The 20,453-nt window shown below is 38.8% G+C and overlaps 1 protein-coding gene across 17 annotated transcripts in view; it reads right to left on the bottom strand.

The window, feature by feature from the left end:
- PTPRK (protein tyrosine phosphatase receptor type K) overlaps nucleotides 1-20,453 on the bottom strand; it is a 387,506-nt gene that overhangs the window by 284,243 nt on the left and 82,810 nt on the right. For all 17 annotated transcript variants that reach the window (XM_039568293.1, XM_039568298.1, XM_039568297.1 and 14 more), the window contains exon 2: nucleotides 19,688-19,810. In XM_039568293.1, the coding sequence (XP_039424227.1) occupies nucleotides 19,688-19,810 (123 nt within the window). The remainder of the gene's footprint in view (nucleotides 1-19,687; nucleotides 19,811-20,453) is intronic.

The following is a 20,453-nucleotide window of genomic DNA, read 5'->3' as shown; positions in this document are numbered from 1 at the left end:
TTACCCAGGACTATGTGCACAGCAGTTTCTGAGTATCTCCAAGGCTGGAGACTCCACAACTTCCCTGAGCAACCTGTGCCAGTGCTCAGTCACCCTCATAGTAAAGCAGTGTTTCCGGATGTTCAGAAGGAATCTCCTTTGTTTCAGTTTGTGCCCATTGGCTCCTGTCCTGTCACTGGGCACCTCTGAGAATAGCCTGGCCCAGTCTTCGTTACACTCTCTCAGTCACGTTGATAAGATTTCCCAGTTTCCTGCATCTGGTGTGCAAGATTGCACATTTGGTCAGATTTATAAGTGCCATTGTGCTAGTGTCAGGTAGGGAGCCCACTGGATGAAAGCAAGCTCACAAGTGAAAATGAAGAATCCTGTAAGAACTGTATACTTAAGCAGGTCTTCAAAAGAAAACACTTGGGCAAAGGAATGCTTAAAATATCAGTTTTCCATAAAAATACCTGATTATTCTCATTGGTGATCTAGACTTTTATTGCCTTCAGAAGTAGTAGATTGGCTGTCATTTTATGAAGCTCACAGCATCAATAACTTGGCCTTCATCACATCAATTTTACCATAACAAAATGTAAATCAAAGCCATTCACTGTCTCTTCTCCCTCGTTATGACAGAACCTCAAATTGCAAATCAAATACATTTGACCTAAATTTTGCCATTTACTATGGCAATGTTAACTCTCTATACACCCTAGCTTGTAAAGCAAAAAGAACAATTCCCTAAACATTATATGTTAAGCCAGCCTTCTGTAAATAAAAAGCAAACAAATCATCCTGCAAACCCCAGGTCATTTTACTTGCTCCTTGTTTACATTGCGTTCCAATATACCCACCTACTCTAGAAGGGTTTAGTCTTCAGACCTTCTTTTCAGAAGAATTAATTTAGTGAATAACTCCGTGATTATATTTCAAAGGTCAATTAAGAATTCTGCAAACAGCTTGCATCTCATCAGATTGAGAGAAGATTAAAACTCGAGTCATTAATTTTTTTTGATAAGCAGTGCAAATATGTATGAAAAATGCTAGTTCTTTTGCCTCAGGCTTCCTTGGTGCATCACTTACTCTCATTTAGCACATAGGAAGGTACTTGGGGGAGGGAAAGAAATGAAAGGAATAGCAGAATCCTTAACATTTTGTGCATATGTATTAATGTAAGCAAACAAACTGATTGTGAAACACCGAAGTCATGTTGCTGCAGCTTCAGATGTCCTTTTATTGTATGACCTTGTGCCTATCTATGAAAGGGTAGCTAAGCGCATTTCAGGAGAGTGGGAGAGGGATGAAGATAAGTCAGAGCAAAAAGGGGAAGGGATAGCTATGAAATGACAAAGTACAAAATCAATGTTTTTCATCATTTTAGGCAATTAAATAAAATGGTAACTATCTCTGGTTCTAATCAACATGTAAGGTCAAAGACAAATATCATTATGTATAATTTTTCTTCCTGCTATAAATTTCAATCAAGTACAAAGGCATCAGGGAACCATGCAGATTACTGTAGGTTTTTAATAATACTAAAATTAACTTTCTTATTGAACACAAAAAAATATTCACTATCCTACCAAGCCTAAGGGAAGAATTAATACATGTATTTCAAGTTCAGATCTTTGATCAAAGTTTGTTTTCCCAAGATCTATAGTGGTTTAGATCTTATGGAGAACTAATATGCTGATGATATTACGGAACAGAGACTTTGCTGTGGTAAATGATGAATTAAAAGCAACATTAGGTTTATGTTTACCATGAAACATTCCATAATATTTTTGAAATTATCTGAAAGCAGACTGGTATAGTAGTCTACATTAAAAAATACTTACATTTTAGATTAGATCATGCTTTTGTTTTATTTCTCAAACTTTACTTCAAAATATGAACATTTAGACAAAATCATAAAATATTTATGAAACCTGCCAAATAATTTAAGCAATAAGTCCATTAGCTTACAGCCTTATACTTTGGTCAATAAACTTCCTTGACTACAACTTTCAGCTTTATATTAATACTGGATTTTCTTTTTCTCTGTAACTGTACAATTATAGAATTTTAAAGAGAATCAAATCACGAGACAGAGTCTGTAGTCCCACATTTACAGTTTATGTTTGGAGGAAGGGATGGAAGGACACAACAGATCTTTTTTTCAGCTGACACTTAAGTGGTTTTTTCCCTTTAAGTCAGTTTTCTCAATTGTAATGCTCAGCTACCCACAAAAGATTTCAATACATTTCCAACAAGTCATGCTGACTCTCAAAGTGAAGGAGGATAAACAGGTGATGGGGATGTGGCGCTCTCCACACCCACAAAGCAGCTGTTTCGCAACTTAGGGATGGTTGTCTTCATAACTGTCCATCTGCAACTGGACTAACACAGTGAATTATGTTTTATAATGATCTCTTCTGCAAACACACTGCAGTATCCTAAGCAGTTATCTACAGGATTATGGGTAGGTAAATAATAAAAACCTTGATGCAAATCTTTAAAGAGGAATTTACTAGGATATTTTAAGAGTATCATAAGCTTTAGTTCCACAAGATTCCAGCATCCAGACATTAATTTAGCCCAAGACACAAATTATTTTCTCTGTTATTTTTACAACAAATTTTTTTCTGCTTTATTTAACTGTCTAAATAAAAGCTAAATGCAGGACACCTGAATAAAATAAAAAACAATAAAGCCTACTGCACACTTGAACAACATTGAGATTTATAGTAAATAAACATCATTCATCTGTTAAACTCAATGCCTCTGCATTATGGCAACAATCAATTGTGTTGCGTCTCTCTCCAGTTCAGTAAAACACTACTGAGTAACGGTGAAAAACACTTTTTGATTCCCCCTTTTACACTCTTAACCACGAGATTTGATTCCCTGTACTTATCAAATTTTTATTAAGATAAGAATCAAGTAAAATTTCAAATTTATCTTTTCAAATATTGCTATAGAGATGTTACATCCTATATAAGTGATATCACAGTTTCCTTGCGGAAAAATCATAAATGCTACCATAATTAGGATTTGAGTTAAGGATGAAAGAGATGGAGCAGATGGAATGCAAGAGATAAACATTTACACGCAAATATCTTTGTTAACAGGAAATGTTTTAGGAGAAGCTATCAAAGCACATGGAAGATAAATGTTCATCTATTTAAGTCAGATATATTTGAAAGTCTCTCCTAGAAGCAAAGTCAGCTAAAGTCTGCAAGCAATCCAGAAACAGTCAGCGTATGACTCAAAAAGGAGCAGCAAAGCATTCCCTTTCCAAAAGTCAATAGGAAACACTTAGCACAGATCTGGATGAATACCACTTTCCTCCTCTCGGTAAGGGAACTTGGTGCTCAAGTTAAGCAGAATACATTGAATGAAGTATTTGGACGTGTTCTCCCCCCAAAACACCACTATTTCGGATTTACTCAAGGAAAAGTTAAAACTCTCACTAATCTCTAATTTTCACTTGCTATCTTGTAACCAATTAGCTGACATCAGGGAGCCTACCTGAGGTATCTGTTCAAATTGCTGGCTTAACAAGGGCCTGTTCAGTAAATACACACCTGCCACAGCTGTCATGATGACAAACACTCTTTTGCTCCTCTTTCTTAAAAGCCTGAAATTGTAAAATATTGCTACCTCTAAAACAAGCTCTAAATAGTACACAAAGCTTCACAACCAAGGAGCTGGAGGTTTGGTTTGGACAGCTTTGTATGTGATGTTTATTTAGGAAAATCTTATTGAAGCCTTCTTTAAATAGATGAATGTTATATAAAAAATATGTAATAATATACAAATAATGCAGGTCCCTCAAGGAGGCTTTCATATGACTCTCCAGCAGTGCTGTGACCTCTCACATCTGGGGATCGCACCTGCAATGGATCAATGGATCCACCTATGCTGGATCAAGGAGAAAGAGGCAAAAGAAGAACAAAGTTTCAAGATACACATGGTTTCAAGAGTGACCACAGCCATGGTACTAGGTCCCAGCTCCACTCCTCAGACCTGCTTGCTGATACACAGAGCAGGTGAGGTCACCCCCTGAGATCTCAGACCTGAATGAGCTTGAAGCAAAAGGAAACTGTCTCAAGGTAGTGGGGGAAGAAGACAGAGAAGATGGTTGGTTTTAGAAGATGGGGTGAACAGGTTAGCAGACTGAAGGATCTCTGGGCTGGTGAGGGGTGATCCTGATCCAGGGAGAAGGTGCTGAACTCTTGGACATGCCACAATTTCCCAATTTACAAATCTGAAAATTTTGGCAATCCATGGTACAAACTTTAAAATGCTGCCACACACTGAAATTATAAAACCTAATAAGTAAATAAATCTTTCTACCCAACAACTTCCCAGCTGAATAAACTACATTCTTCCCAAGAGACAGGCCTAGCTGCCTTCAAGGGTTTGCATTCCAGCTCATACTCATTTTGCACCTTCATAACACACATCCATGCAATCACCTTTCCACTTCAGACTGGATAAATAGTTCTTTTTTAGTTGCACTTGTGGAAACTAATAAATACATAAACAAGCTACAAAACCAAGATCTGAAGTAGGCCAGTTACAGTCACTGAAAATGAAAAAGTGACAAAACAAGCAACAAAAAATCTAAAGTAACCCGAATTGTTTTAATGTTAACTTCCCTCACTGAGAACAGAAATGTTTAAAATAGAGCAGCGAAGATTTTATATCACTTCTGCTTGCAGTTGCTATACCCAGTGTCTTTGGTGGCTAGGTTAAATAGTCATCACCAATTAAACCTTTTCCTTATGCAGCCATTCTCTGGCCCTTCTCACAAGAGCTGAAATTTCCTCCAGACTGACTCAAGAGGCAGTCACTCTTCAGTCTCACCAAGAGGTGCTTTCCAAACACTAAACATGGTTGACTGTTCTGTTCTCTGTTCTTTTCCATTTCTCAGCATCTGGTTTTGAAATAGACAACATCACAGGGGCAAATGCTCACTGCAGATGCAATTACATCTGCCCACAAACAATTTATATCCCAACTGTACATATATCCATACATGGTTGTAAAATCTCCTGTCACTCCTGAGACCTCTTGAGTCATTGCTTTTGGAGCTGCAGTCCCACAAACAGAAGTAGTCATAAAGGGCTGACTGAGTACAAGTACCAAAACAAAGAATACTCTGTGAATAAAACACTACCTTCATAAAACAGCAACAAAAAAATCTACTTATGCTACCACCTTTAAGCCTCATTCTTCCCTTGATACTGCTCTGCAGTCAATACCATATCAACTGTTACCCAAGCGGATTATTTTAAAAAGAACCAAAAGTTTTGGATAATTTCTGGTCTTCAAAAAAATCCCAGCTCATACAATGACAACATCGCATCAACAAGTTCATCATCACATTGAAATGAGAAAAGCACAAAAACTTAGAATAATCTACAGTCTTTAAGAAAAAAAATCTAGGTCATCTTAAATGACTTGAAAAAATCTGGAATCAAGGGTTTCATTCAAAAGGTCCTGCATGGATAGTGCCCTGTCCTACAGATTTAACATGTATTTCTTTTTCAGCTGTTGCCATTTGATATCATCATTACCAGTAGGAGAAGCAAGTACATTACCCAAAGCCAATACATTATTACCAGAATAAGGATTATTGCACAATGTCTATTCCTGAGCACAACTCTCAGCTCCCTCAGATCTGTACTACTACTGCCTAATACCAATTCGTGGCAGGCAAAAACCCACACCATTCTCCATCTTGTTCAACTCACTAATCTATTTTTTCTATTTAGTTTTCATCATCTTAATTTTCTAGTCCTTAATTTATATTAATTCTTAGCCAACATGCTCATATACCTGTTGTAATGAAGTCATAGAGTGGTTCAGGTTAGAAGGTACTTCCGGAGGCCATTCTAGTCCAACACATTACTCAGATCAGGTTAAACCACACAGCAGGCCTATCACGCCTCTGGGCATCTGCTCTGATTTTACCACTCATTAAAAAAACACAAACCAAAATTTTCCATATTCCAATTTGTGTCCACTGCCCCTCATCCCACCACCATGAGAAAAGCACATGGCTCTATCTTTCCTGTATCTTCCAATCAGGCATTTCTAGACCACAAATAAGGTCTCCTTTGAGCCTTCTTTTCTGCAGGCTGAACACACCTAGCTCTCTCAGTCTCTCCTTGAATATCCTGTGGTCCACTCTCAGACCAGCTTGGCAGCCTTTTGCTGGACTCATTCCAGCATGCCCGTGCCTTTCTTGTTGTGGAGAGCCCAGAACCAGGAACATCACTTCATATGTGTCTCTCCAGTGCTAAGCAGGAAGGAAGGATGGTCTGTGTGTACTCCAGCAGCCTCAAGAGGCTATCAGCCACTCTTGTTGCAAAGAAGCACTGCTGGTTCGTGCTCCACCAGGACTCCCAGGTTCTGCAAAACCATTGTTCAGCTAGCTGGCCCCAGCCTGTGCTACTGCATGAGGCTGCTGGTCCTCCCCAGGGCCATGACCTTCCATCTCCCTTTGTTAATCTTCTTGAAGTTCCTGTCAGTCTACTTCTGCAACCTGTCCATGATCCTTCAAGCACAGCCCTGCCCTCCAGCACACTAAAGACATTAAACTGACCACCAGCAGGACTTGCACCCCTGATCACAGCTTTGAGTCTGGGAGTTCAGCCAATTTTCCTCTCATCATCTATTTGCAGAGCTCGTATCTCCCCAGTTCAGTGAAAACTAAGCTATGAAAAACTGTGTTACAGGCCTACTAAAGCCAAGTTATGGGACACATGATACCTTGCTCACCTCGTACTACAGAAAGCAGTAAGAGTCATCAGGTATGATTTTCATACCCATACCCTTTTCATACCCATGTTGGCTGTTCCCACCAACCCCTTTCTTCCCTTTCACGTGTTTGGAAACTGTTTCTATAATGATCTGTACTTCCCTGTACCCATTTTCTAATCCATTTTAAGAACTGGTGTGACAGTCCTGCAAACCTTCCCCTGACAGTCCCAGTCCTGCAAACCTTCCCCCAAGTGCCAAGAACTTGAAGATAGAGAAAGCAGCCTCACAATATCTGCCAACCCTTGGATGCATTCCAGCTAGTCCCACAGACTAGTGCATGCCCAAGTGGTTAAGTGATCCCTCTGTCCACATCTCCTCAGGTAGTCTCACTCTCACAGCCCTTGAGAGGTTTGGGGATAAGTCCTTACCTCTGAAAACTGAAGCAAAGAAGGCATCAAGTACATCCTCTTTCCTTTGTCCCTGGGTCCCTAATCTCACTAAGCAATGGGCTCACTCTCTCCTTAGCCTCCCTCTTGCTGCCAGAGCACTTATGGAGGAAACCTTTCCTGTTGTACTCCAGCTCCTTTTCTACCTTGAATTCCAGGTGAGCTTTGGCTTTCTTGACTCTGTCCCTATTATGAGCATGCAATGTCTCCATACCTTTCTAAGTAGCCTCTCCCTGCTTCTCTCTCTGTGAATTCTTTTAGTGCACAGGCTCTATTCATCCATAATGCCACTCTGCCACACCTGCTTAACTCTCTGCACAAGGCAACAGTCCATCCCTGTGCTCCAAGAGGCTGTCCTTGATCCACCAAGTCTCTTGAACCCCTTTGCCCTTCAGGGTACCTCCCAATGGGATCCTGCCAAGCAAGTCCCTGAAGAGGTCAAAATCTGCTCTTCAAAATTCAAGTCTGTAATTCTGCTGTTAGCCTTGGGGACTCTTCTCAGGATCTCAAACTCAAGGCTCATGATCATTTCGGCTGATGCTGCCCTTAACCATACTCAAACAGCTCTTCCTTGTTTGTGAAGGCAGCATCTCTGGGAGTCTCTGGCTGTGACACTTTCACCAACTGCATAAAGAAGGCTTCATCTGTTTCCTGCTCTTGATAGGCTGTAGCAGACACACACAGCAATATCACCTGTGCTGATTTATTCTCTGATCCTTACCCACAATCTATATACACTGCTTTGCCGCTTTGCTTCTTTCACATTCCTTAATCAAAATCTTCATATAAATTCCACATGAATATTACATGAATATAATTTTATATAAATATAAATTATATATGAAAAATAAATTGTGTACCTTGTGAGTAACATGGATTTCATACAATGTAAGCAAATTTACATAGTAATTTTGAGGTTTTTTCATACTAGGTCAGCTGGTTGGATTGCGAAATTTATTTAGTCTAGAGGAAAACACCAGACATTTTTATCTAAGAAGTTCATTGTCCACTTTTACCCATGTTTTCTTTAAGCCATTGTACAAACACCTATTTGTCGAATAGGCCATATTTGCTTCATGCAGCAGCTGTCTTTGTGCAGTCACCTGCTTCCAGGTGACCAACATTTTTCACTTGGTGGTAACCTCCTCCTCCTCCTTATACACTCAATGAGTTCCAGTGGAGAATGTTTTCCAACAATGTGCAATCAACATACTCAAAAGTACATACCTGTCTGAATCCTCCAAATAAGTTGCTTACATGGTTTTCCACATTTGGAGAAAGAACTTACACACAAATGTGAATATCCATTGTCTTACTCACAAGATGAACAGACTCATCTCTTGGCTTCAGACAAGATCCAATACAAAGGCATTAGCAGGACCATGCAATGAAAAACCTGGGGCTGACAGGGTGGAAATTAAGATTATATTTATCACAAAATTCAAAACACAAACTGCTGTTTCCAGCTTACAGGTGGCATGACCTAACAACTCCCTGTGCCTGCCTCTCCTCTTGTTTTTATGCCCCTTGTCCTTTCAGCTCCTTCGTTCCCTTGTGCTGCTAGCTATGATGCTTGTCAGACTCGAGTCAAGTCAATTTCCTAAGTCAGATGAATCCAGAAAAACAACAACATTTTCTCAGGGATAATGAGCTATATCAGTTCTCAGTGATCACTGATGACTAAAACTAGCTAAGGAAGTTAGATGAAACATGAAGGCCAGGGAGGAGAGGGAGTAAAATGAGCAGAATAATCCCTTTACTCAACAGTAAGGTATTAGGCTGGCTCACTGTGACCTGTGAAGCTGCAACCTAATTGGAAACTTATACTGGCTTAATATCTACCTGCAACTGCAGTCTAATTAGAAAGCAGAGCTCTTACCGTCAGTCTGGAGGAAAGTGATAAGAGACCACCTACAAAGCCTGGAGCCAAGGCAACCTGCTCCCAAGCACTGTAACCAACAGATGCAGGAAGCCGTCTCTATTGCTAGTGCAAGGGATACTTCCTAATGTCACTGCAAATCTCACTCAGCTGCATGTTTTCTTTATTTCTTTTAAGAAAGTCCACAAGTTGGGAGATTTCAAAGCCAGCCATGAGCCTGGCACACACAGTGGAGAAGCTGAGAAAGGTAAAGGCTATGTTAGCAGATGTCAGCTATACCAAAGAGGAAAAATTAATGACAACAGCTGCTTCTGTTTGTATGCCATGTGCTTACTGATCCCTCATTCACGAGAATAAGTTAAGAGAACACAAATGCACGAGAAAGATGCTTAGTTCATACTGTTTGTTGACTTTCTCTAAAAGAGTACAGTATGTCTGGTTCATGTTTATACAAGGCTAGGTTTTTGAAGCTAAAAATAGTTTGATCCCAAACAGAGTAAATAGCTGTTAAATCCTGAGAACTGTTCTTTAAAAAGACAGAAGAACACAAGGAAGTTTGGGGGTTTTGCTAACTCAGCAATGGGTGGAGAGCTAGGTCATCTCTCCCTCCTCAGGAACACGAGGTTAACTGGAGTACCTCTGGATAGTCCAGCACTGTGCATTGTAAGTTTACCTCTAAGTTCCATATGTTTATTCTTTTTTTTTTCTGTGTGATTATACTGCAGAATAGACTGGGAGCTCTAAAAGCTATTTCCCCTGAAACAAATATGTATCAAATGCCTCTTTTCTTCAGGAAATAAAAAGCATAATCACTCAACCCCCCAAAAAAAAAAAAAAAATCCCACCCTTGGGCTTTTATTAGTTCAGAGTATTACTTAATTATACCTTTCCATACAAAGTAGGGTCCTGATAGAAGACTGGTGCTTTTTCAAGTCTGCTGAGAGTATGGGGGTGGGGGGCCCTAGAGGGGTAGGGGAAAATATGCTTTTTTCCTCTGCAATATAGACAGTATGTAAAATGCCAAACAAATTTAAAATGTATGATCTAATTCAGGTTTTCCTGTTTGCTAATTTTAACTATAGTTTAAATCTGATAAAAGCCCACTCACCTTTGGACAGAAGCAACATGTTTTGGAGAGAAATAATGTATTGCATTTTAAGAGTAGTATTTTTCTAGTGGGTCATGTCCTCAATGCATTTAATTTCTTAATAATATTCTAAAATCTACTCTAAAACAGACTTTAACAAAGTTACTCTTTCAAGCCCAGGAGGAGATGAGACAAAAAATAAAAAAGATATCTTCGAATGTCAGTGTGTGTGTGGAAATAACATTACACATGCTAATGATTAAACAAGATTCAGAAACAAACACAAACATCACATACAAGGTAAAGCAAAGCAAAGGAACTGAATCTGTTCCTGTACCTGACACAAACCTGCTCTTTCCCTAATAAGCACCACCTCGGCAGTTGCCTCTTCACAGCCTACATGCTCAGAAATGAAATCTGTGTAACCATCATAAGACAGATTTGCCTTTTCAAAGTATTTATGTGTAGCAAGGTGGGAAAGGGAACAAAATAATCCCAGCAAAGAGGTTTGGGTGTGGAGGAAAGTGACAGGGAAGAAAGAAAAGAGGGAAAGAGAGATTAAATAAACCTTACTAACTAGCTCAATAAAAACAAATTGAACAAATAGCAATAGTAAGTAATGATAAAAACACCCAAATTAAATATTTTGCAGTTTTCTGACTGTAATTGTTTCATTAGCTCACCACAAGTTATGAAAAGTTTGAACCTTCTCAGCTGATTCAAAATCTGCTCTATAAAATAGTAATTTTATTAATACTGCAGCTGTAGTCACTATTAACAAACATCAATGACTGCTGCATCAGCACAGATCTGCAGCAAAAGCACAAGGGAACATAAATTACATGCTGAGCAGCAAAAGGGTTAGACCTCAGAAATCAATATTTAAGCAGACAGGAAAATTTCAGGCACTGTACATTGAAAACATGAAGGAAAGCATCACTTCCCTTTGGTTTTTTTGCTATTATATGGCTTACTGAATTTTATCTCATCTTACTTAAAGGTTTTTATTTTTATGGGCATTGCTGCTTCTGTTGTTGGGGTTGTCATTGCTCAGGCCATAGATTTGTAGGTAATTCAGATATTAGTTTACAGTTGCATAACAGGTCCCGTACTAAATTGGGGATGCTTTTACTCTGCAGTGAATTCAAAGTATCTCACAGCTTCACTTCCATTAAGAGGCTTCATATCTGCTGTGGCCAAAGTCAGAAGTTAGCCCAGGGAAGGGGACATACCCATGCACAAAGGGTTACCATAACACCCTAGCCACAGAAATACGTGGCATATCTTTCTGAAGTTTACCGCTTCAGAAGCAATAACCTGCATTAGCAACCACTATACATTACTCATTCTATTACAGGGCTTTTTTCCATCTTGTCTGAACACCAATCTTTTTCATACATCACAATATTTTTCCTTCACTCTCCTCCCCAAATTGTTCCTAGGTGCTGTTTTTATTTATCCTCTTCCAAATAGTAAAATTAGTTTACTTTTTTCCCCTACTTCTAATCTCACTTCTTCTCCATCTCCTACATGACAAGATGTGATTTTATTACTGCTAAAAATTGCACACAGGTGAGTGGGAACAGAAAGCAGAGCACTGAGTTTTCCTACAGAAATGTAAAGCTAAAGAGTAGGAGCAGATGTAGACAGGGACAGGGAAGAATGCCACCTACACTTACAGCAAGCTGAAGCAGCCATGCAAACATAAAATAACTTCACATACACTAGTTGTCTGCTTTTGATCTTTTCTATGAGAGGGTCCAGCCAAAGGGTGCCAAACAGAGGGTTCCAGGTTACCAGATGTGCTGACCCTGTGCCTTGCACTGTGAGCAGGAGGACACGAGCTCTGCCCGTGCTCTGAGCCAAATGAAGCCACGTGAGAAGCAGCGCTACATTAATTCAGGTCTGACCCTCCAGTGTACTCCAAAATAGCCCAGAAAATTTGAAGGCAAGGCAACTGTTATCTTCAGGAGAAAATAATAAATACATATAAACACACACAAGCAGAAAGTGAGAGTGAAAATGATGGTAGGACAATGGCACAACAGGCAGATACACTACTCAAAAGCCAGGCTGGCTTGCTCCTCTCCATGCAGGTAAACTGTGAGAAACCAAACAAACACTGCTCCTTGCTGTGCTTTGGACTTCTAGCCTTGCCCACTCTGAATGCCTCTAAATGCCTCAAATAATCTGTAACACCTTCCAGGCTACCAAGGTGCTTTTCAACCCTGTTTTCCCTTCAATTCTGAAAGGCCAGCACAGCACCATTTTGCTTTTTGTTCACCCTTCACAATGCTACCAAAATAGCAGTTGCAGGTAATGCCTCTTACTGACATTCACAATTCCCGAAGCAGCAGCTGACTTTATGCAAGCAATGAAACACTTCCACTTACAGCCCAGGCTTCTGACCAAGAGTGGCAAGAGTTGACCAGAACTGGTCATTTCTCCCTGCTCACAGTGCTGACCAATACCGTTTGAACTCCTTGAGATACAGATACCAGAAGCCAGAAAGCTGCACCACTCGACAGAAGGCTCTGTCACAAGCAAGAATACTGTTACAAATGCTCTGATGGTATCAGGATGGCAAAGGTGGATTTGTCCAAGGTTGACCTACTACTTTGAAACTCTATCTATAACAAACAGGTTTCTCCCTTTGTTTTAATTTAGTACTTCAGATTCAGTACAACATACAAACATACTTCAAATATTGAACTAGGAAAAAAAAAAAAAAGTACAAGGAAAAAGGAGCAGTTTCTCAGAAGGCTGCATTTTATACAGCTTACACTGGATAGAAGGGATAAGGCTGAACAAAATAGTATTATAACTTAGAAGAGGAAAACAAAAAGCAAAACCAACCAAATCAGTGTAGATAAGCGGATGTAGCAGCTGGCCTTGAAGGTGAAGTAATTTTGTGCAAATTCAGTAAGAAGTCTGTGTCAATGAATAAAAACCCAAGACATTTGTTACTCATATGCCAAAGCTGTTACTATTAGTACAAAAATTTTACTAAACTCACACCTAAATTTCTTGACAAAAAACAGATTATCTAATTGTACAAAAGCACTGATACATTGTGCAATATCTATAAAGCCTTCCCTGTGCCCCTCTGCTGTTCACTTTATACCAAGTCAGATGTATTTGAGAACAACAGGGAATCCTTGGAATTAGTCAATAGATTGATAGTGCACTGTACTGAATGAGCCAAATAGGATCAGGATGTTTACACACATTCCTTAGGCAGACATTAATTGCACTGGACTAACAAGGTAGGCTTCTTTCTGTTAAAGATGCTACTACCAAATAACACAGACAAAAAAAAAAAAAAAAAAAGCACAAGGTTTACTGAACAAGAAAGGCAGGAAAATATGTTTTTCTGATCAAAGAAGTACTTCAAATAAATTCAGCTCTGCAGTGCATTGACAAGCTAAGCAGGAAATAAATGCCAGTCAGCTTTTGGGGTGAAGGAGAATATGAAGACTTAAGCATCCAATGAAAAAAATTCAGCCACCTTAAATAAAACATATCCATCCTATCACATAAAGAAATGTAAAAGGGGGGAAAGACAACCAGAATTTCTTACCAGCTCCAAACAGATGACCCAAGCTTTTGCAATTTACTTCATAACATTATGAGTGACCCAGATAAGCTTTCAATTATCAAATTTTAGAACCACTACATTCTGGGATTGCATTTTCCAATCTATGGACTAGTCAACAAATTCCTTCACGCACAGTTTCTCTGATTTTTACACCAACAAAGCAAGTCCTAGAGCAGCAAGATCTTGAAAATTCAGTTCTTAGTTGCTCAGTGGACTAGTAAACTTTTTTCGCCTCTCTTAAAATAAAGAGACCCAGAAAGAGACCCTGTTTGATGTTCACCCTTCTGTAGCACAAAACAGCAAGTTGCCACTTCACGTGTGGAGCAGCATCACTGTGCAAGAGCTCTGTAACCCAGGACATGGTGAGGGTTCTCCCACTGCCGAGCTCTCAATCTTTTCCATGCCTCAAGAAATGCATCTTTTTTCACTAGACACTGCTTCCCAGTTAGCTTTCGTCTGACTATACCCTTACACTTCCACATAATTTAAATTTATTCATGGGTTGGTGGATTCATTTTTACAGGAGAAAAATTCAGGTTTAAGTGAAGTAAAAGGCCAGAAGTCTCATCTATATGACATTCACATTACAGCTTTCCTTCCTGAGCTACATCCATATGAAATCTATATTAAAACACAAATTTCATGACCTTTTGGCTGCCCTCTCTCAGTTATACATTTCATAAACACTGACATTGGTCCTGCGCTGAAATTCATTTTGGGTCATGCAGGTGACACAAAAGTTATTTCCTTTCTGTACAAGGCAGAACTTAAATAGAGAACAACTGACCTTTCGGATCACAACAAATATTCAACACTATTTGTACAGTAATATTTAAGTTGCACGCAAATCTAAGGATGTAATTTTCATATTTCTTTCAGGTGCCCTAGAGGTTTACACAAGCCCTGCACCCACTCATGCCAAGAGCTAATATGCTCCTCATCAGCTGCACAAGCATGGCAAATCTTTTTAAAGATGCACAATGAGCTAACTGGGCTAACAAACTGACCCATGCTCCATACTTTCTTTTTTTATTTCCAATCCACACAAGTAGACAACCACATGCGCATCAAAACAACTGGGATAAGGCAGAAACATGAGAATGCCTCTGGGCATGACAGGATGTGGTAATGAGCAGTCAGACATTCTACCTAAAAACCATAAAAAAGAACCATGAAAGTAGAGCCTAAGATTATTTGTCGACAGATTTCCTCCAATACCTTTCACCATATACATTCTCCATTCTGAAATAACTCTGTAATCTTCCCCCAAAATATCCACCTAAACCAGAATATGTTAATGTTTTACTTTTCAGGATTGTTTTGTTTCTTTTCCTTTTTTTCAGAGTAGTGAATTTAGTTTTATTCGTTAACAAGGCAGCATAACAGGTTATATACAATTTCTGTAAAGTGACAAAATTATTTCTGCAATACTCTTCATTGTAACAAATAACATTTGCATTTGCAAAACTCTATAATACTAAGGAATACCTTTAAAGATTTAATTTGTTTTTCTTTAGTCATGGCAGATGACAAGTGCAGCTAAGGACCACCCCCACTGCTGTTAATTTAGTTTTCTCAGATTTCTATAAAACCAATTTTAAAAAATTAGCACACATCCAATCCAGGAACATTATCCATCTGAGAGATCAGAAAAAAGATGTCCATCTCAGCACGTCAGTATTGTCCACTATAATTTAGACATTCTTCAAAATGCATTTGTAACCAGGAGGGTAATAGCTCTTACATTAAAAAGGCACTTCATTAAGGGGCTCCCATCGCACAGCCCATTACAGGCTCTCATGCCCTGACCTTGCATAGCCCCAGAGTAATGCTGCTTTTAACAGGCAAAGCAAACAGGGTAAATAAACTATCTATCTAGGAGTAAAACCATCAGTAAATGTATTATTAATATAGATAAAATCTCCCTTTGCACATCTCCAGTGGTATAAGAAAGCACTATTATTTACTCTTGTATTCTGCAAAATTAAGTTACCCACACACAATGAATAATTCCCTAAAATAACTGGAAAATATCCACAGACAAAATTGGATTTCAGCTTAAGAGCATTCTCCAATTTCTATCTTGTTTAGCATGATGTATAAAAATAACACACATGAAAACATAATATGTGCTCTAAAGGGTTTGCTTTAACATCTAGAAGATATCTTTCTTTAGAGGGACAAAGACCACAAGGTAAATACTTGGACTTCACTTTTTGTCACCATGTCTACAAAAATACAACACCTGCTTAGCAGCCCTGCCTCCCACAAAATGCAAACGTACAGTTGCAGAACCATTTCCACTTATGGAACATTTCAGTAGTCTTGGACCATTTGACCTAGGAATTATGGTCCAGAGAAAAGTGTCTATTTTATTAAAGAGGTATTTAAAAAAAAATGAGTGGGTGGGAGGTGAGGATTAGTACTCAGCTGTGCACACTTCCTGTATGTAAGACCAACATATTTAGCAGAGAAGTCACGTGCAAGTCCAAAACAAGCAAGAAGAGCTGCATTTCCCCATGTTCCATAACAAAACCTGGCACTCTGTTTTAGCCCATAGCAGATACCTGAAGCCTTCAAGGAGCCTGCACACAGTAAGACAAGGCTGACAGGGCAAAACAGTAGACTCCTTGAGAATATTACTAATAAAGACTGTTTCTAGTTGAGAACATTCCTAAATGCCAAACAGCTGGAAAGTAGGAGAGCAGCCAGGGCGTCGATCAGCACTTATTTGTCCTACCTCTACTTTCTTGCCTAGGCAACTGCTAATGGCTACACTCAACATCAGCAGGTCTTTAGCTTGATCTAGCACAGTTGCTTTCACTGCTCTCAGAAAGCTAATGTTGGAAATCAGATGTTTTTCCAGGTCTTACTAAGTAATCCAAAGATTTTATCATGTAAGCTGCAGTTTGGACAATTTACAAGTTGGTATTTAAACATGTACTCAAGCACCTGCTTTAAGTGCTCACTTTATTTTTAAATTAATCATTATTGCTGCATTTATTTTTCCCATAACAGGAGGTAAGTGGCTTTTGCCTCTGCTCACAGCTTGAGAAACACAATGTAGGTCAGTCTAAAAAAATATCTGAAGTTGCATTAATTAGTCAGAGGTAATTATACTTGCTTTACCAATAGCATTTACTATTGCTACACTTGTAAAATGTTTTCCATTAGGAGAAGTTTTCATATTTTCATAGCACTCTGAAGCACATGCCATTAGGTCTGAAATTTCTCATGATTCATCATCGCTCTCCAAAGCACAACATTGATTTAAACCACCACCCCCCTTGAATCAAAAGTAAAACATTGGCCCTTGTCAATTTAGCAATTGCTATAACATTAACAATTGTCAGTTTTTTCCCTTTTACTATTTTTTTACGTATCCTATTCTCTCTTGCACTCTTTATTTTGGGGAGTTTTGTTTTTTGGGGTTTTTTTTAATAAGTCTTTCTGAAGAAGTACTGAAGACACTGAAGACTAAAAATTATCATTTGAAAATTGAGTAAAAGCCTCTATAACTACAATGATTCCATGTGAACCTGGTAAAGTTAGAGCCCTGAAAGCTGCATACTCACTGTAAGGGTATTACCTTCTTATCACAGTGGTAAAACAGTGCTCCTCCTGAGACAAATCTATGCCTGGAGCCCCCATTTTATTGTATTCCAAAGAGATGTGAAAGTCAAGGTTTCCAAACACTGCAAAGGGTGTCCATACAGAGGAGGTGTCAATCAAGGAGCTTTGTGCCGAGGTGAAGGATTATAGAGCCTGAGAAGAAGAGATGGAAAGAAAACAGCCCCTACCCTAGGACTTCGTTTTCTTTGCTACTTAGTTTTTTCTAGGTACTCCTTCCCTTCTCTGCTCTCTTTCACTGACTGAACAGGAAACAGTGGAGCCTAAGAGATTCCTAGCTTCTACAGATTAGAAAACATATCATTTTTCAAATTGAAAACTGCAGTAGTTTAATTTTATCTATACTTTCATTAGCATATCTTATTCTGCTTGGATAACTTCTTCATGAATAGTAGAATGCTTTCAAGCCTACAGTTTCAACAGTAATCAGGAAGGGTCACCAATGTTAAAACACTGCACAGCAGATGACTGCACAATTATTTTCCTTCTGCTTTTGCCTGAACCTCTTGCTGTTCCATTTCCTGCAGATCCATCAGAAGAATTCAGCACTCATGTTAGAACCAGGCTAACTTTTTAGACTTAATTTAAAATTATGCTATTTCAAACACAAATGAACTTAAATATTTAGATATGGCATGCATCTTCAGAATCTGAAGACTCTGAACTTCTTAAGGGAAAGCTCATCAGACCAGAACAGATTTGAGGCTTAGTTTTAGTCCACATCTCAGTCACCAAACATCAAGCTTGGCCTAGCATTTTAACAAGAAGCCTAGCATTTTGACCAAAGAAAGAAAATAATAATAACCAGAGCTTCTGCTGTATCTGTTTTGGACTATCCCTGAAAAATTCCTTTATTCTGATAGATTTTATTGAGCAGCCACAATTTTGCATACAGATGCAAAAATAAGAACTTCCTCTGAAAGAATCCATGTGCTACACTCAGAGAAAAAAAGAGTCTGTAGCAGAATTGAACAGAAATCACATACCAGAGAGCACTGTGTCATTTAACACTGAAAACTGCCTAAGGATGACAGGTATGTTATTTGGGGTAAGCAAGAAGCTATCTCGTCATTTAGGTTCATTCAAAATAAAATTCCTCAAATTGCTCTTCTTCCTAGACAAGGTGTGCCAAAAGTCTGAAAATACCAAAATTTCCCAAAATAGTGCTTCCATCACAATTAAGATACCTCCAACCTTTATAAAAAAAACATGTAGATTCTGAAAAATGCAAACAGAATAGTAATTAATTTCAGCCTTACTAGGGGAGATATTGTTTTGAGCTTTTTTTAATATAAGACCATCACAAATGTTGAGGCTTCAGGCTTTAAATTTATTCTTCCTTATGCAAAACTGAAGCACCAAGAAGTCCATTAAATAAACTGTGGGTCTTGCTTAATTAAACTATTTTGCAAGTTATTGGGCATGGTAACACCTGCTCGTATTGATGACTCCAAAGCAGGGGTAACCCAGCTAGGTAGCAGTTAAGTAAAATTATATAGATCAACCACCATTAATAATTCACAACAGTATGAAAAAGCAGGGGAAAGAATGGTGCAGAGGTGAGGTTACTTCTGTGTGGCAACATTTCCCACTCCTTCTCCACACACACCTCACTTCACAAAACCTTTTAGATACAAATAAAATAGCCATGACCTTTTTTCCTCCTCTGCATGATTAATTACTTAATGTATTATTAATTGGAAAATGTAGCTGAATTTCAAATGCCTTCATTCTCTCAGCATATCATGCTGTCTGGGAAGCGCCGATTAAGCTGTTCATCAAAGGTGAGCAGGCAAGGTCATGTAGGCTGTGCCTCTTCAGTTATTCATTACCTGTCCTAAATAGTAATTAACAACAGCAATATTTCCATAAATCAAAGCTTTTCTGATTACCTTCGGATGATAGGAGGTTGGGGGGAGGGGAGGGAAGGAATCAGTGTATAGGGTTTTTGCATGTATCCCTTTTTCACCATTTCTTCTAGTGCCTACCTGAATAATTGAATCGATACATTAGCTGTCATATAAAACACAGAATTTGACTTAAAGTCAAGAGGAATTCCACACAGAATAAAGAGGAAATTGTGGCTTCCTTTCTCCCTTCCCTACGCCTCATTCCAGCTTTACAGGGGGATTTGATCTAAGAAGGCTTCTCAATTACCAAGACTGTTACATTTATTAGTTTTGTTTCTTTTTATTACCTCCCTTATCAAGGTTAGAATGGGGATCTCAGAGCATGGCCTTGAGGCCATATTCAGTGAGGCTCCAAATTTATAAAGAAACTTATCCTTCAATATCTATGAGGTTTCTCACCTTGAGGCATTTCAGGTGGCAAATAGTGAGGCTCTTGAGCACTGACATGCACCCAGTCGAAATCATCATACAGGTCTTGGTGGTAGTCACAGGGCCCAGGACCATCATCAAATGTGCATCCTCCTAGAGAAGAAACTTGTTATTAGTTTATTTAAAAGCAGAGATCTTTCAAGAGTCAAGCAGAAGTGTTTCTCAGGGGCCCACCACAACTGCAGTGCCTGCACAGCCTTGTACCACAGTTCACAGGCTTGCTTTTACAAAGCTAAAGCCTGCAAACAACTCACCCATCAGTGTTCCACTCTCTTTGGTAAAAACATCGCTACTCCACACAACCAATTTCCCCCAAGAGCACCTTCTTTCCAAGCAAATCATAGCCTGAAGTCACCAATCCAAGTGAAACCTATCTGCATGACAAAAAGCAACATGCTATCTAAACCACAGGGGCAGCTGAAAATAATGGACCAAGGTCAAAGACGAAAATCAAAAACTCTGATGCATTGAAAACATAAGCAGTCCAAACACTGACAACAAGGATAAATACTGCGCCCAAAACAGTCAGAAAAATTAATTAAAATTACTTAGAAATTAAATAATTGCTGCAGAATGAATTTGGTAATCTTGATTTACTAAATCAGTCTAGCATAACATAGCAAGGCATTTTTTCAGGGTCACAAAAACAACAGATATCAAAACCTTACAACAGAAGTTCTGAGGAGAAGTGACAGAGAGAAAGAAAAATGGGAGGAATGTAAAGGATGGGAGGCAA

This window comes from Corvus cornix, chromosome 3 (assembly GCF_000738735.6).
Source record: "Corvus cornix cornix isolate S_Up_H32 chromosome 3, ASM73873v5, whole genome shotgun sequence".
NCBI lineage: Eukaryota > Metazoa > Chordata > Aves > Passeriformes > Corvidae > Corvus > Corvus cornix.
The sequence above is the reverse complement of the archived record's forward strand: the minus strand, read 5'-3'. Positions and strand labels throughout refer to the sequence as shown.